Raw genomic sequence first — 16671 nt, forward strand, 5'->3', positions numbered from 1 at the left:
GAAAATGTGAGAGAAAACTGAACATGAGATTAAAGTAACAGGTAGACTTATAATACTCAGGAGCTTCAAAGAAAGGTTAAACGAGACTAGTGCCCTCTGAAAGGTTCTAGGATTCAGAATTAAGAATTTTAAGAATGCTTAAACTCTATTAAGTCCTCTATAAACACTGGCCCAACAACGCTACATACCCATCTTCACATCGAAGGGTTGAGCAAACAGCTTACCAGGAGCTTCCACACAAAAATCATCACCTTCTCCACAGCAGGCGGTCTGCCCTTTCTGAGAATGCTTTTTCGTAAGACAAACGAATTCTTCCCACCAAGTAGAAACAACGGTGTCAGCAAGCCTTGCTAGTGAAAGCTGATCCCCCATCAGCTGCCATAAAGGGCAAGCATTACACAGCAGCGTGCTCATCTCAGTCCATTCAGGAACCCCATGCTGCAGGCTGAAGAGGACCTTTCATGCAGCCTGTGATCAACCTACCAACACAGCAACACATCCTGTTTTGGACACCTCATTACAGCATTACCTTCAGACATTTACTCTAATTTTATGCTCTGGTTTACCATTGCTTTATCTGTCAAGTACCAACAGTGCTTCAGTCTCAATTCCATGCTGAATTTGACCCAGGTTAATTGTTATTGCTGGCAATCTGCTAGCTGTGTGGTAAAAGAGCCAGCTGACAACATGACAACAGCTTCTTACATGAATTAGTGAGATACAGGCATAACCAAGCCAAGGACTGAAGGCACAAAGATCCAGACTCCAGTTTTTCCACTGGAAGCCATCCCTGCAGAGTGCTGCCCAAGCACGCCAGGGGAAGCCTGTGCTGCCCTGCCAGGGCTACTCTCCTGGGTCACAGCTACCCATTCAGCATAGCTTCCCAAGCATATGCTTCCTCTCCAGCTGGTTTTAAATTACTTCTAACTGCCAAAAATTCTTTACTGCATTTACTTCCCCAGCGATGATTTAAAATAAATGTTTATTTTTAAATCATATTTGACATTTTATTAGGTACACTGGAAAATAAACCCATTCCTACATATGCAAAAATTAGGAATTAATGAGGTCTGGCAATTATCTTGATGGAATGAACCAAGCGACTTAGTTGCACATACAGAGTTTTACTAGAAAAAAAAGCCTGCTCCAGTAGTTTAAAAACAAATGAAATTGCTTCTTATTGATTTTAATTTAGGTTGAAACACTAGCTGTCTCTCCAACAAAGCCAGAAATGGAAACAACTATAAATGAGTACAAGATGCGATAAGATCGACAGATTCTCAGGCAATCTAGTATAGAGATGACCTCCAGCTTAGATGGTAGTTAAAATATGACAGCATATGTATGGATCGATAAATAAGCTTGCATTCTCTCAGCACCAAATGCTGTGGAGATGCATGTCTTTTTCTCTTTGTTACTCTAAAACGTTGTCCAATTAAGCTCCACTGGTTTTCCTTACAGATCGTCTAGATTCTAATTTACAAATAAAATCAAGAGAAGCAATTAAATGTTAAGTACTATCAGCATGTTTCCCCAAGTGATGCACATGTGCAACAGAACAGAAGTAGTCCAATCTTGATACAGAAGGCCAGGTTACAAATTGAAATACATTTGTATTATCATTACTTGCAGGCTTCATGCTCTAGCAAGTAAGAATGCTGGGCACCACGCTCCCCTTCTGTGCACAGCAGAGGCTGACCAGGAGCTCACACAGCTTGCAGCAGATGCATGTAAATGTTATTTCTGCCAGCAAGGACACAGAGTAGAAACAACCCAGTGATCATAGTGAAGGAGCAACCAGGTGCTTAAGGGTGAACAGAAAGAACATGTACAGCACTGACTGATATTGGAAGGGGCTTCTGATGACGGCCATCTAGTCCGTCACTTCTAATGTCAGTGAAAGCCTTGCTAGCATGCTGCCCAGCAGCTCCTCCAGCTCCCAAGGCTGCATCCAAGGCCTGGGCCTGGCCCACCTTACTCTCCTCCTGAAGCAGGGAGGACACATTGGCTACAATCAACAACAATCAAGTTTACGAACCTTTCATCATCCCAGAACTTGATCCAATATTAGCTGATAGCAGCAGATCAGATCTTATCAGCAGATTTTGCTGAAGGCCCGAAGGTTGGAACATTGGACTCTCTGACTTACTTGAGTCATAGAGACCTGTCCCTTCACAGATGGGATCATATTAATGATAGTGATTTACCCTCCCCACCTGGTGCATGGTACAACTTGCCCAAGACAATCATGGGGAAAAGATGAATGCATCCAAGGGAAGACAGCTTAATGGAAAGATAGTCACAGCAACACAAGCCTTAAAATAAGAGAGTACTACTGTTAGAGTGGCTTGCATTTGTAACGGTAAAGTTGCCTTTCTAGCCTCATTGAAGTTACTTTAAAAAAAAAAAAAAACCACCAACAGATCTGTTCAAAGAGTTTATTAAAATGAAGCTAAAAACAGTAAGAATTAGTAATCCAGGCCACATCCAGTGAACAGCAGACTATTTTGTTCAGCACTGGCTCCAATAACTATCTAGAAGTCATGCTAGGCAAACAATCAACGTGAGCCTTCTTGCTGCAGCAGAAAAATAGGCCACTGGAAATCCTTGGACAAACAGAAAGGGCAGCAGCATCGTGCATGTAAGATATGAGTAAGAGCCGTGCTTAGCTCTGGTGTGCACCTTTCTAAAAATAAGTCGCATAAAAACCTGGAAAAAGGTTAAAAAAAAAATCTGTAAAAATTATTCAAAGGCCGGATAAAATCTGATAGCAAGAGGCTTGTGCAGCTCAGGTCACTGAGTTAATCAGAAGGACACTGTGATATGGATTGATTGCAGTGTGTAAGTACTTTCATGGGAAGAAAATACCGGAGGGCTCTTTCAACTGGTGGAGAAAAGTGGAACAGATACAGAACAGCTATTAATATAGCTCTGTGCTTGCAGGTTGTGTGTTGTACCTATCATTCTGCAGTGACTCTGTGGATGTTAATTACAAAATATTTGCAATAACCACTTGTTTGGTTTCTTCATTTTTGGAGGCTGCTTTATTCAATGGAAAGGAGTTGGGTCTGGCTTCAAAACAGGCGTAAATAATCCCTATTAAAAAAAGACAGCTGTTGACAGCAAATCTCACACCTTCCTTTGCAACAGCCACAGTTTTGGTCAAAGAACAAAGTACAGCCCACCAGAATGACTCCAAGGGCTGCCGTGCATGACGAACAACCCCCAGAAAGGCAGGATTTTAATATAAGGACTACAAACCTCTGCTTCTTACCTGAAGAACCACACAGACGTGGTTCTACATTTCATCACACAGCAAAAGATAGACTCCCCAAGAAGTACAGAGTCTGTACCAAAACGCACCTTAGACAAAGGCAGCCAGTGGAAATATAGTAAAGTCCATGCACAGCCATTTTTCAGAGCAATTGCATGAGGGCTATGGCACAAATCCTCACCTGACAAAAAATGCCACAGAAACAGTAGCATCAACAATGCTATGACAATTTGCAAAAGCTGAGGACCTGCCATTATGTTAAGATAAAACACTGTAAGCTTGCAACATTTTGTGCCCCAGGTTTACAAAGTTAACAATGAATTAATTCACAGTAAACAAAAGAGAAGCGTTTTACAATGCATAAACAAATTTGTAAGAAACCATTTAAAAAGTCACAGCTTCCAAGAGTGCTGTCGCCAAGCCTGTGTTTTTAACACTTACTTAAATAGCTAAAACTGTACAAAGGTGTTGTGCTGGAACACAAACAGATCTACAGAAGCCATATAATCTGATGCAAAACCCTGGGGCAAAAGAAGAGAAGGAAAATAAACAACTAATTTTAGAACCTGAATATTCCATTAGCAATTCTCGCCAATTAGAAGATGATGCAACTGCTGTCAACAGGCAAATTTTAGTTGTGTGCTGTATTTTAAACACAGATTTAAATACAAAACACACATCTCCGGCACTGTAATAATAAGCTCGTTACTTGTAGCACTGAGGCCAACAAGCAGAAAAGTTCCACCCTACCTCTCATTCCATCTACAAATGGATGCAATGTTCCAGAGACAGTTATGCCAAGCAGACCTCATTTCCACTCTGAGTACAACCACACTACAGTCTCCAGGAGGCTACAAGAACTGTAGGAATCTAAATATCAATAAAAGTCAATAGAAAAAATAATAGTTATACTCATGTGTGATAGTCATGTACACCCGTACTTAAATATTTGAAAGCTACTGCCCATCTTTGCTGCCCAGACTTGAAGTTTCCTACAGGAGTGTGAGAAATAGAAAAGACATCCCATCAGAGAATGAAAATACAAGAGGTTGCAGGGGAAAAGCAGCCTCACACTGAGGTTCACAAAGCTGAGGCTGATCTGGACATGCATTTGTTGAAAACAAACAAACAACACACTACAATTGCTCTAAGATGATGTGTGGATTAGTTACTTTAAAATAGATTTAATAGGAGAGCATCTCTAAGCATACTGAACAGTGAGTCAAAAAAGCAGTGATCCTCAGTGCTGCAGGGGTTTCTGCACGGACCTCTTTCTGTTCTGGAAATCAAATAAGGTCCGAAGATAACAAGTATTGGGAAGAGTTTCTACGTACTTCTTCAGTAGAAAAACAGCTTATTGAGTGCACAAGGTACAATTGATTTTGCATTCCTATCTTGCTTGCTTACTCACCACTGCTCACAGCAAAGGCCTCTTCCACCCTGGGACAGCCAACCCTGCTTTTCTATCAGCCTGACAGAAACCAGCTGCTGAACTCCAGGTCTAAGACAGCAGACTGCTAAAAAACAATCCAAATGGTAGATGCTTTTGTAGGAACAAACAGCCAAGGCAGTGCTGTGTCTAAGGCAGGTATTAGGTTATTTGCAGTGTCACTCCCAAGCCTCCTGCAAGGACAAAGCATGGAAGAAGTGAAGGAGGGAAAACCGAACAACTGCCCGCTTTGCTTGTGAGGGGTTATCAGATAGCTGCCCCTTAGCATCAGCAGAATAAACCAGCTCCGACAGAAGAACTGTAACAGACATTTTATTTCTAAAAAGAGAACAAAACAGCTGCCACAAGACCAAATAACATCCCATGTTCCGCTTCAAAATACCAGTGCAGCTCTTCAGAGCTCAGGGTTTCATTCATTACCTATCTGCAAGCTGAGAAAAGGATTTTTCAAAGCAGCTTTCCCCAGCTAAGCATCCAAGTCTCAAAACACCTAGATTTTCTTTAGAAAGGCCTCCATGCTATGAATGCAAAGTCCCTCGAAGCAGACACTGGCACAGGATAAACATATTCAGGCATCACTGCAGCGTTTATGCATAGAAAAAACTGCAACACCCACATCAATTGAGATTTTGTGTGTCAGTTCTGCTGGCAGGTGCACGATGCGGTCAAGTTTCAGGTTCTAGAAAATGGTTCATCATTATTCAAATGACTTGATAATTAAGAACACCAGTACTTCAACTCCCAAGCAAGCTTAGAGATGCATAATAAAACCACATTAAAAACAACAAGGCCACATACCAGCTGATTTTACTTCAACCATAGTTCTCTCAAAGACTAATTCAAATTGCCCAAAGGTGAGCCCATTCAGTGTAATAAAGACATATCTTACAGTGATTGCACCAATGTCTTTTTCCTTCATTACTGCCATGTTCTCCCTCCTCCCTCAATCAGATGTGGAAGGGATTCTCCTCCACTGCTTCCCAAGAAAACTGCAAAGAACCAGAGAAAAGTACAACCAAAACAGCGATACCCACGGAAATATCTCACTACCTTCAGTGTTTTGCTCACATTCTGTGCCCCCATTCATCTGTTCATTTTCTGGGTGGGAAGTGTCTCAGCTTAGGCTATCAACATATTATAGCTCAAAACAAACAAATAAACAAACAAAAAGGAATTCACTGCACCCCAGCAGCTGTGCATGAACAAGGAGTGTACACAGAAAGGCAAGTACCTTGAGGCACAGCCAGTGCAGCCAATTACCCAAGGATACACCTGCCCTCACTACAGTGGGATTAGGCTGCCCAGCAGAGCCACACTGTGTGTGAGCAGGACAGAAGGAAGGAAGGAACCATTCAGACTTACTACAGGTCAGGTACAGCAGGAATTTAATTGGCTACATGGGTAACAAGCACCAGCATTACCACAAGCTACCAAGCAATGGGAAAATGGCCACAGCCTGAGCTTCTCAATCTACAAAAGCATGTGCTAATTACCATCCTACTCCTCTTCTCTGCTTCCAAACACCCCGCATCTCCACAAGGCCGATGCCCCATGGCAGCCCATGGAGTCACATCCCTGCCAGCCCACAGCAATACAGCTTGAGCCAACAGGTTTCACTTGGAAGAAACATCAACAGGAGGTTATCAGGTGAAGAAGGGGAACATCTGTAAAGGTACACAGGTAGCTAAAGCAGTCCTCGTTAGAAACATGTAAAAGCACACAGGGCACACCTGCACTCTCAGATGCCTGAATACCTTCCAAGAACTTTTGTTTTCAGGTGAGAATCCACTTCCTAACAAACTTCAATTCTAGCCAACAGTTTAAGTACCACAGCACGTAAATGTAAATAATTACAGTTTGGTCAACACACAGCAGCAACTCTGATCTTTAATAATGGAAGGACAGATCCTGGGCAAACAGAAGTAAATGTCATCTTTTCCATAATCTCACAGATTAATGTGATATATTAGCTAAAGAACAGTGCTATTACTGTACCCTTAGGCTTTGGATCACATCATGCCACATGTTCATTTGGCTGCTAAAGAGCAGCAACCAAACCATTAGCATTTTTTCCAAGGATAGTAGAGATTAATAGTTGGAAGTCATTTACTGAACTTATCCATGAAGCCCAAACGCTGAATCTAGAGCTAACTTGAATAACACAATTTCAGAAGACCCCAAGTTAGTCCTTGAGTGCTGATCAAGAGGTGAACAGTGTCCTCACTGTTAGCTAGATTTGCTGTAATTGGATACAAACCCCAACCAAACTCAAGCATCTTGATAACAGCACAGCTTCAACTACTGGCACACACAGAACTAAAGACACCACTTCCTTCACTAGAAACAGAAGCTGCAAGCAAAGCCACCACCCTACTGCAATCAATAGGTGTTTTTTGGTGATTTCTATGGTCCCCAAATCTCCCTGTGCTTCCAGTTCCAGGTTTAGAGGCCAAGCAAAGAGCTTAACACTGGTTTCTTTTTTGAGCTGCACTAAAGCACTTTATTTCCTGACGCTCAGCTGTTCCAGTTCTCAGGCAGAGGCGCAGAGGTGACAGCGTAGCCCTTTACAGAGCTCAGCAGAGGTTCCCAATGCAATACAGAGGGACAGTGAGAGACAAGATGATGCATCTCTGCACTAAACCCACAGTAAGAGCTTCACTGCTTTGATCAGAATATACTTTTGTCTGTTTGTTTTAAAATCCTTCCATCCCCATTTCTTAGTGAAAAAGGAGAGGAATTAGGCCATGAGAGAACAGCCAGAGATGGCCCAGCTCATGCCTTCCCTCCCTCTCCCAAGCACAGCAGCACCCCCAGCCTGAACACACACAAACCTCTTCAACACCCAGATGTGTCTAAATTCCAGTTACCCCTAACTTGCATTGACTTTTTAGAGGTGCCTCCCCTCTATCGAGGCCTTGTTTCCTCCCTGACTTCGGGGTCCTCTCACTCCCTGGCTGCCGGTGCATGCAGCTCTTCTGACTGCCTGAGGACTCCGGAAAGCCACGTCCTGGCTGTGTTAACCACATCTCAGTTCCTGCACAGACAGCCAAGCTCTCCTACCCCCCAGAAGCGTGCCAGCCGGCTGGGCTCACGCAGCCTGGGAAGGCTCATTCAACATTCTTTATCTGCAAGGACTCCATTAGCAGCTTCCCGGAATGCAAAGTGTATTTTAAGAAGGCACTGAAAATAAGGGATAATTAAAATGTAAGAAGTGTCATCTTCATAAAAGCCACAGGACTAAATAAAGTCTTGGAGGGCCCTCTCCTGTACGCTCCGTATTTCTCTACGTGCACAACACACCTTCCTCTGCAAAACCTTGAGCAAACAAAGGCAGCCCTCTCAGCACTTTGACAGAACAGCTAAAGTAGCGTTTGCTGAGTTCATAACAAAAGCTCTGGGGTTATTTTTTCCTCCAGGCAGAAAATAGTTACAGTGGGATGACCTCTCGACTTTAAGTACGACTCAAAAATCCAAAACCCCTTTACAGACAAGCACCAGGACGGCGATGGTTTCATTCATTAAGACAGAGCCAATCCAGGTTTATGCACCCTGTCAAAGCAAACACCAACAATAATCACCCGGAGATGACAGGACTGTCACAGCAACAGCCACAGATGCACAAAGGTGCACTTCTTCCTTCACAAGAAAGTATTTATCTCTCAGCAGAGCACTGAGAAACTACACAGAAGGGTATCACAGCGAGATCAGTATTTATGTCTTACTGATTTTTTGGTACCGTGAATTTAGATTAATGAGCAAACAGACCCCATGGAAACAACCTCTTCTACCTTGTCTTGGTTTGATTTATTAAGCAATGCAATTACCGGTGACAAGCCCACAGAGAAAAGCACTGAACTTAACACTTCAGGAACAGCAAAACCTCACCTATGGATCTTTGTGTGCAAGGATGCCTCCTTCCTCTGAGGGCAACCAAAGGGACAGCAACACACACACCTACCTACACTATGAGCATCAACTGCAATCCTAATGAAAGAATGCTGCAAAGGACTGTTTGGAGCACGGTTTGTTTATTTTTTTTAAAGAAAAAATTACCCTTTGTGCTTCCTCACAAAGTGAATTAGAAGGGAGAAAAGGAACAGTGACCTCATATTTAAAGAGAGCTGGATATGAAGCAGGTATATGTGTGGGGTGGGGGGAGATGCTTGTTGCTTAGCACACAGAATAACACACACCTCAGATCCTCAGGAAGCGATATGAAAGGAACTGAAACACTGGCAGGAGATAGGAAATAGTTAATAACGGCTGGGATTCCCCGCCAACACGAATTCCAATGATTTGCCATTGGATGTTGTCAGCACCAATGTCCTGTTCTAGTCCACTGAGATCCTCCCTGCAGCTTCCCTGCCTCAGGCATCTCCCATGCATGATCTGAGTCCGGAGCACATCTACCCCTCACACACACACACATACAGGCACCCCAGGAAGCTGCTTTCCAAAGGCACAAAAGAGCAGCACTCACTGTGGTCTGACATGGTTTTCTCTGAACGCAGCATAAACGCAGCCTGCACAACAGCCCGCTTCCCAAGCAAACGTTTAACGATGGACGGCCCTGAGACAACCCCAAGTATTACACAGCTGTTTTACAGCACCGCCACTGCAACTACACACAGCAAACGGCCACAAACCTGCTATCCCCCTCCCCATACCCAAACCACAATGCAAATATTAGCAGGTTTAAACACCACTGATCTAAATCTGCATGTCTCCCAGTATCGTCACATTAAGCCCACATCGCTGCTTGTTTTCCTCAAGCGTGCCTACAGCCTGCCTTCAAGATGTAATTACTGTGCAATATATATCAGAACCAGAGAGAAAGGCTTCACTCTGAGGGCTGGAATTGAGAAGAAATCAATACAAAGGAGATAAATGTTTCTTCAAGACCTGCAGAGGTATTAACCCTCTTCTCCAGCCTTATTTTCTTCTCGCTTCCAATCATTTTACCACCCGAGAAGCTGCTGGAAAGCCCGGGATTTTGGCAGCTCTACCTGCTCAGCATTGCACGTGAGGTTAGGGAAAGAAATAAAAAACGAAGTGTGTTTAAAAAAAGGGAAAGAAGTGGAAGTTGCTGCGACGCTTTGAGAACTGCAGCCGAGCAGCCCGCAGCACGGAGGAGCAGCGGGGCCGCGACCCACGCGTGGTCCCGCACCGAACACACAGTGGGGACCCCCACGGTTGGGGGGGGGGGGGGGGGGGGTTGAAAAGCAGGGAAGCGAATAAAGAAACCACGTGGAAGAGCGAGGCTCGGGGTGGGGTTAAGGCGTTTTCAGGACGACCCTGAGGGGCAGCACGGCATGTGGGCTCGCGCTCTTGCGCGGAGCCGAGGGGGCCCGGAGGCTGAGCCCGAAGCAACGCGGCCCCTCGGGGGCAACACGGCGACAGAGCGCCCCTGGTGGGGACCGGCGGCACCACGGCCCGAGCAATGAGATCCCCCGGGCCGGGGGCGCTGGCGGGGCCGCGGGTCCCGGAGCGGGGCGCGGAGCTGGAGCACCGCTCGGGGAGGGCGAGGAGCGCGGTCAGCCCCGGCACGGAGCGGGCGTGAGGCTCCACGGCTTTACAACCCCGCCAAGGTCAGCGAGCGGGGCAGTAACGCGGACACGAGTGGGGAGGGATGAGCTGAGCACCGCACGGAGCGAAGTTTGAGGCGGGGGAGAGGACGAAGCGGGGCGCCGGTCCCGCGGCTCGACGGGAACCTCCGGGCAGCGATTTGAGAACGGGGAATCGCCCGGGTATCCCCCCTCGGGCCGCCCCACGCCGCGACGAGCGCGCAGTACGGGAGAGAGGGGGGGAACGCGGCAGCGCGGAGCTCAGCATCGGAAAGCGCTGCCCGCAGCACCGGGAACGCGGCCTCGGGGTCCCCGCCGGCACCACGAGGGTCACGGGGACCGGGATTCCCCACGCAGCGCCGGGCGCACTCACTCACCGGGGAAGCAGAGCACATCATGGAGCACGGAGCTGGTGATTTTCAAGAAAAAGATCCACCAACACGGTTGCAGTAGCCTCCGCATGTCCAAAGCCGCACATCGAAAGAGGGGGGGAGAGGGGCTAAAACAATTAACGCGCGGGGGGGAAATAAAATAAAGGGAAAAAAAAATAAAAACGGACAAAAAAACAAAAAAAAATTTAAAAAAATGAGAGGGGGAGGAAGAACCAAAAAAAAAAAATAAAATAAAACACAAAAAAAAAACTTGTTGAAAATAAGTTTCAGCCCGCGATCCTGCGGAGAGAGCGGGCTGCTGCTGCTGCTGCTGCTGCTCGCCGTCTCAGCGCGGAGCGAAGCCCACGGCCGCGGGGCACACACGGCAACAGCCGGAGAGCGCGGGGACCCCGCGCGGGGCGGGCGGCTCGTGGCGCTCAGTTGGGCGGCATGCCGCGGAGCGGGAGCTCACAGCCGCCTCCGCGCACGGGCGGGCGGGCGGCGGTCAGCCGCGGCCCCGGAGCGCTCCATCCTGCCGTACAGGAAGTGGCGGGCGAGCCCGGATCCTGGCGGAGACTTTAAAGCGGGGCGAGCGAAAGGGAGAGAGAGGGAGCGGAGCGCGGCGCGGCGGTGAGGAGTGGAGAGGCGAGGAGAGAGAAGAGAGGAGAGGCGGCGGCGCGCCGGGCGCCCCGGAGGCGCGCCCCCGCCGCCCTTAAAGCGGCCGCTGTGGTGGTGCGGGAACGCGCTCGGCCGCGGGGCCCCCCCAAAAATCCGGCAGCATTTGATTTATTTTATTTCCCCATCTAACGCCGTGCTGTGTGTTGCCAGCAATCCTCACCAAAATCACACGGCTTTTTGTTTGCCTTTTTTTTTTTTTTTTTTTTTTTTCCTCCCCAGCACTCTGCATCGTGCTGGGCATTGCCAGAGGTCAGCCACAAAAATCTGACAACTTTTTGCCTCCCCCCCCCCAGTTCTGTACTGGTTATTTCAAAGAGTCCCCATCCCAAACAATCCTACACCCTCCCCCCCCCTTCTCCCCTTTCCCCCCCCCTTCTCCCCTCCCCCAAAAAAAGAAAAAAAGGGAGGCAGTTTTTGCAGCCAAGTGCAGCCTGTCCCCATGTGCTCCATATCCAAGCCCCCGACCCGCAGCCCATCCCCAGCAGCAGATTCTGAGCGACTGATAACATTGAGCAGGAAACAGAAACAGAAAATGGTGTGAATTCAGGATGAAGGGATGGTTACTTTGTGCTTGGCGTTTCCTGCCGCTTCTCTGGTCTGCTGGAGCTTAAATTTCATTCAGAAGTAGTTTTGTCTGTTTCTTTGGTAATTATTTCCATTACACAGATTGTGTTTCAGAAGGGAAAAGGGTTTGGCAGGGATTTATCAGTGCGTGCTGCCCTCAGCTCTGGCGCTGTCATTTGCTGTGACCGTCTCCTCTTTGCTTACCTGAGAGCCTCCCGCATGTGTGGTGTTCCAGAGGACGAGAGATGGGGGCAGGAGGAGAAGCAGAGTAAGGAGATTCAGGAGTCACGTTCATTCAGTGCAATGGCAGTGATTTTCCCTCCCCCAGCCTCAACCAGAGCACAGCCACACAAGGCCCAAGTGTTTACCTGTGCTTTGCCCTGAGTTTTCTGGAGGAGGTGGTGGCCTTGTGTCCATCCAGGTTTGCCCCACGTCCAACAGTTTTACCCCATCAGGGGTTTACTGCAGCCCAAGGGCCCCTAATTATGAAGCGCTGCTTTTTCGTAGGCTTTCTTTTGCCTTTCTCTCCACAGTCCTGGTTGTGCCTGCCAAAAATCACAGTTGGAAGTTAAGAATGCAGTCTTTACTAAGGAGAGCCATGTTTATCCCAATAGGGATTTTAACAGAGTAAAGATTGAAGGACGTGATTAGATGTTTTCTGCCCTTCAGGGCACCGTCCTTTGGGGTATGCAAAGAGTGGAGAAAGTGCTTATATAAGGGTTTATCTAAAACAAAGCAAAGGCTTTATAGGCCCCAAACGTTTATTCACTCATTGGGTTGCTCTGGAAAAACCTGCAAACTATTCCCCTTTCTCCAGTGTGTTTCTGAGTTTAATGACCTGAGGCAAGAGCAAGGCAGGCAGGCTGCCCTGCAGGGCCAAGACTCACCTGGCATGTAAGAGGCACTCTTTCAACAGGTGTCATTAAATGGGAGAAGTTATTAAACACTATTGCAATCTCACTAAGGAAGAACAAAAGCAAAGGAGTTTTTTTTCAAGGAGCTATTTGCGTCAGTATTTTTCTCCCCGCTTCAAGATCCTTTGTGAAAGCTATTAATTATACCATTTTCTATTTCAAATATATTTTGTACATTACTTTACAGTTTTCTATTCTGGAAAATTACCAATCTGAAGCTGCCTCCATATCGTAGAATTGAAGGAATTATGTTTCCCATTCTCAGAGCAAACATGCAAGTCAGATAGAGAATACATAAGCGGGAGAGTCTCTCCTGAGGAGCACAGATGACTTCAGCCCCCTATAAGCTGCTACGAAAGGCTTTAGAATAGCAGCGTTCCCATTAAAAAAATAATAAAAGAGGAGTGTTCAGGCTGGATATTCACCGCAATCCCTTCAGGTCCAAACTTATAAAGACAAATCTGTAAGACCCAGCTGTCAGCACAGAAAGCTCGGATGTGGTACAACATGTACAACAACCCACTCTTCCCAAAGTGCCAAATCAATCACAGCATCATCACACATCAGTTTAGGGGCTGCGGTGACGGAAGTCGCCTTGTTTCACATGAGCCATTTGGGTGGGCAGAGGGATGGAAAGATGTATGATGGAGATCCAGGGAACAAAATTAAACACGGTCAAATGAGAATCCATTTCCTGTAGTATCTCTTCGCCTGTGGCACACTATCAACAATACACAGGTACAAATTGGCCTGGAGATGCAGCTTTAACTATCCAAACTGAGAAAACTGCATTAGCAGCGTGCTGCTCTGCTGGAAGGGCGCCGTGTGCCTGGCAGTGTGCAGCTTACGTAGGGCAGCTGGTTCCCTCACAGCGACTAAAGTACTCCGATGAGATTAAAATAACTGTATGGAGAGATTGGAAAGGGCCGTTACCATACAGAGCAGTTAAACCAGATTGATGGTGTTCTGCAAATCTTGCAATATTTACCGTTGAACATGGTGGGCGCTGTCAAGGTGAAAGGAATAGGATCAGCGCTCTGTCTGGTTTGCATGGAACAGTGAGTAACGTGAGATAACTTTTATCTTCTTTTTTCCCCCCTCCTGTTTGAACAGGTAATATTTTTATACTGCCTTCATCAACATATGGGTATCACTCCTGGGAAAGGAATGAAAGTCTGTTAATTTATTTGATCAGACAAGAGAAATAATAGAAAACTGAAGCGAAGGCTCACATTTGTCATGTGTTTGAATTAGTGGAAAGCTGGAGAAAGCAGAAAAATGTTGCGAGGAGTTCAAAGATGAGAGGGTTTATTGAATTAGAAAAATATTAATAGCATTAATCATTTCCAAAACAGGCCTCTTAACATGTCTAATGATTATATAAAGGATTGAGGGAGTAAAAATGAAAGGAAAAAAAAATCAGATATGGAAAGTTACATTTTTCGATGTTTAAGAAAAAAAAGGGATACATTTCCACTGGTTAACATGAATCCAATCTGACTGGAGTGGGGAAAATACCAGGTAAGGATCTGGCCCCCAAAGTATATATCAGTATGAAGGATCTGAAGGAGCAGCCATAGTTCAGATTACAGGTCACGTGAAGCACAAACTTCCAGGTTAATTCAGCATATAGCTCCTATCTAACTTTGTATAGGAAGGAAGAAAAGGATGCTGAGCTTGTACTTTCATAAATTATATTATAGCAGAGCTACTTGTTCCTAGCCTCGGGACAGATACATTCTTCTTCGAGTGTGCTGTGAGGCTTTGAAAGCCTTGCATGGTGTCTGAGAGGCTGCTGAGAAACAGAGGTGGAGGGCAAGCAAAATATCTGTGAGGGAAAAGGAGGCTTTGTTTTGATATAATCTCAACAACAACTGTGTTGTTTGATTTATAAAGACACAAAAATAGACTAACCCAGAAAGGTGAGTAAAGCAAAATCTTTGGAAAATGCTGATGAGTGATGCAAACTCCAGGTAAAGGAGTAGGACACTTTGCAGAGAGTGCTGCAAAAGTCATCAGGCTGTGCACTGCCAGCATCATTTGAATGAGGGTATCTGGACACTGACTCGAGTCATACTCCAGGATGTCCTGGTGGAGCACTATACTGCAGGGTTTGCAGTAGCTTCTTCGGAAGACTAATACATTTATTTCCTCATTACCTATGAAAGGAACCCCCACCTTAGGGTGCACTCAGGCTAAATCATTCAAATCAGGCCCTGGGTCTCATGCTGAAATACCCACTTGAAAGCTTCATCCCGGTCTTTAAATCGCACATCTCTTTTGTCTCCTGAAAAGGCCTCAGAATGGCTGCATACTGCAGAAGTGTGTGCTAGTAACTGGCGCAGGGGAGGGTCAGGCTGATCAGCAATGAATATCTTTCTTTCAAAAGCAAATGTAGTTCAAAGTCCTGTGGTATGACCTTGCTAGGGCTGTAAGTGTGTTTAATTCACAAATCCCCTCTTTTTCAAAGAGAAGAAAAAAATCGACTACCAGCCTAGCATTGAGCAGAGCCAAGCATGTTAATGAGTGGAAGTGAGGGATGAGCATGACAGACCCAGCCTCCTGTCCTGCCTGTCACTTACTTGCCTTGCCCTTACCAGCAGCACACCAGGAGCACACCAGCTCCCTAGGACTTAAGGTGGAAATTAACCAGACAACAGACTTGTTAACTCTTGATATGAATAACAGTTGATTAATGTTTGTATGTCTCAGTACTATTTGAGTTCAGTCTAAGTGTTGTGACCATCAGTCGTATGGAAGCAAAAATCCTTTAACCAGCCTGGGTGTTCTTAACACTACTGTACAACTGCAACTATCAGGTGTTTTTTTTTCCCCCCCACACAGTAGCTTTGATATGGGGTGTCAAAATCCTGCCAAGGCAGTATATAGTTGTGTTTGGCATGTGGTGGTGCAGGGATGTGGCCTTGTCTTGTGTCCTGTGCAGAACCACCCACACACAAAGCGTGTTGTTACAAACTGCTTGGAGACATCTCTTGCTTTGAGTCAGGAAGAATTTTTCACCTCCCCTGATCAAAAAATTCTTAAGAAGGGCTTAGTTGGGTCTGTATTTCCTATAAAGGCTGGGATATATTAATGCAGTAAATATAAAGTTATCTTTCTGTACATAACGGATGGATGAGCCTCTGTGAGGCCTCTAGTTTTCTCTGCTTGGCATCACCATCACTTAAATTTTATTAGGGCCCATGGAAATATCTTGAAAGCATCTTGAGAACATAAGAAAGTTGAGTCAAGGACAGGCGTGGTCTGCAGGCAGCAGGAACTCAGGTTGAACAGAAGTTGCTATAAGGATTACAGCATGGCTGCAGGGTGCTGCGTATAGACATACTGTAGACACAGTTAATAGCTATCTTGCCTCTAATAATCTTAACCTCCACATCCCTTGTGTTCCTGAGGGCTCCAGAAAGCTACTATCTCAATAGGGTATTACTCTTTCAAAAGTCTCCTGCACTGCAACCAAAATATCAGACTTCAACTTTTCCCCTGCAGCTGAATCAGTGAGAACATATAAATCCATTGAAGGTAGAATTTCTGCTGTTCCGTTCCTCTCTTCCATTTCAGTTCTGTCTTCTATCAGAGGAGTTAGTGCAACATGCTCCTGCCTTCTTGCATAGATGTCAAAAAGATGTGTCAAAATCTGCTTGTGAAGGGTAAAGTCATAGGCCTGCCACAGTCCCAAGAGGGTGAGGCAATAATGGCTCTGTAACAAGACATGACCTTCTAATATAAACACATCACAAATGGTGTCCAAAGCCAGGCTTCTGAAATTGCTCTACAATGAAGACCAATCAAGCAAAAATGCTTTCCTAGGCAGTCCCAGGAGAGCACTTTGGCTTAA

General features: G+C 45.8%; 1 protein-coding gene across 1 annotated transcript in view; it reads right to left on the bottom strand.

Moving 5' to 3' along the window:
• PTPRG (protein tyrosine phosphatase receptor type G) overlaps positions 1 to 11422 on the bottom strand; it is a 367775-nt gene extending 356353 nt beyond the window's left edge. The window contains exon 1 of the mRNA XM_015875220.3: positions 10666 to 11422. Within this exon, the coding sequence (XP_015730706.2) occupies positions 10666 to 10750 (85 nt within the window). The 5' untranslated portion in view covers positions 10751 to 11422. The remainder of the gene's footprint in view (positions 1 to 10665) is intronic.
• Positions 11423 to 16671: the final 5249 nt, after the last annotated feature.

Source organism: Coturnix japonica, chromosome 15, assembly GCF_054131305.1.
Source record: "Coturnix japonica strain WE chromosome 15, WE-NBRP24, whole genome shotgun sequence".
NCBI classification, from domain to species: domain Eukaryota; kingdom Metazoa; phylum Chordata; class Aves; order Galliformes; family Phasianidae; genus Coturnix; species Coturnix japonica.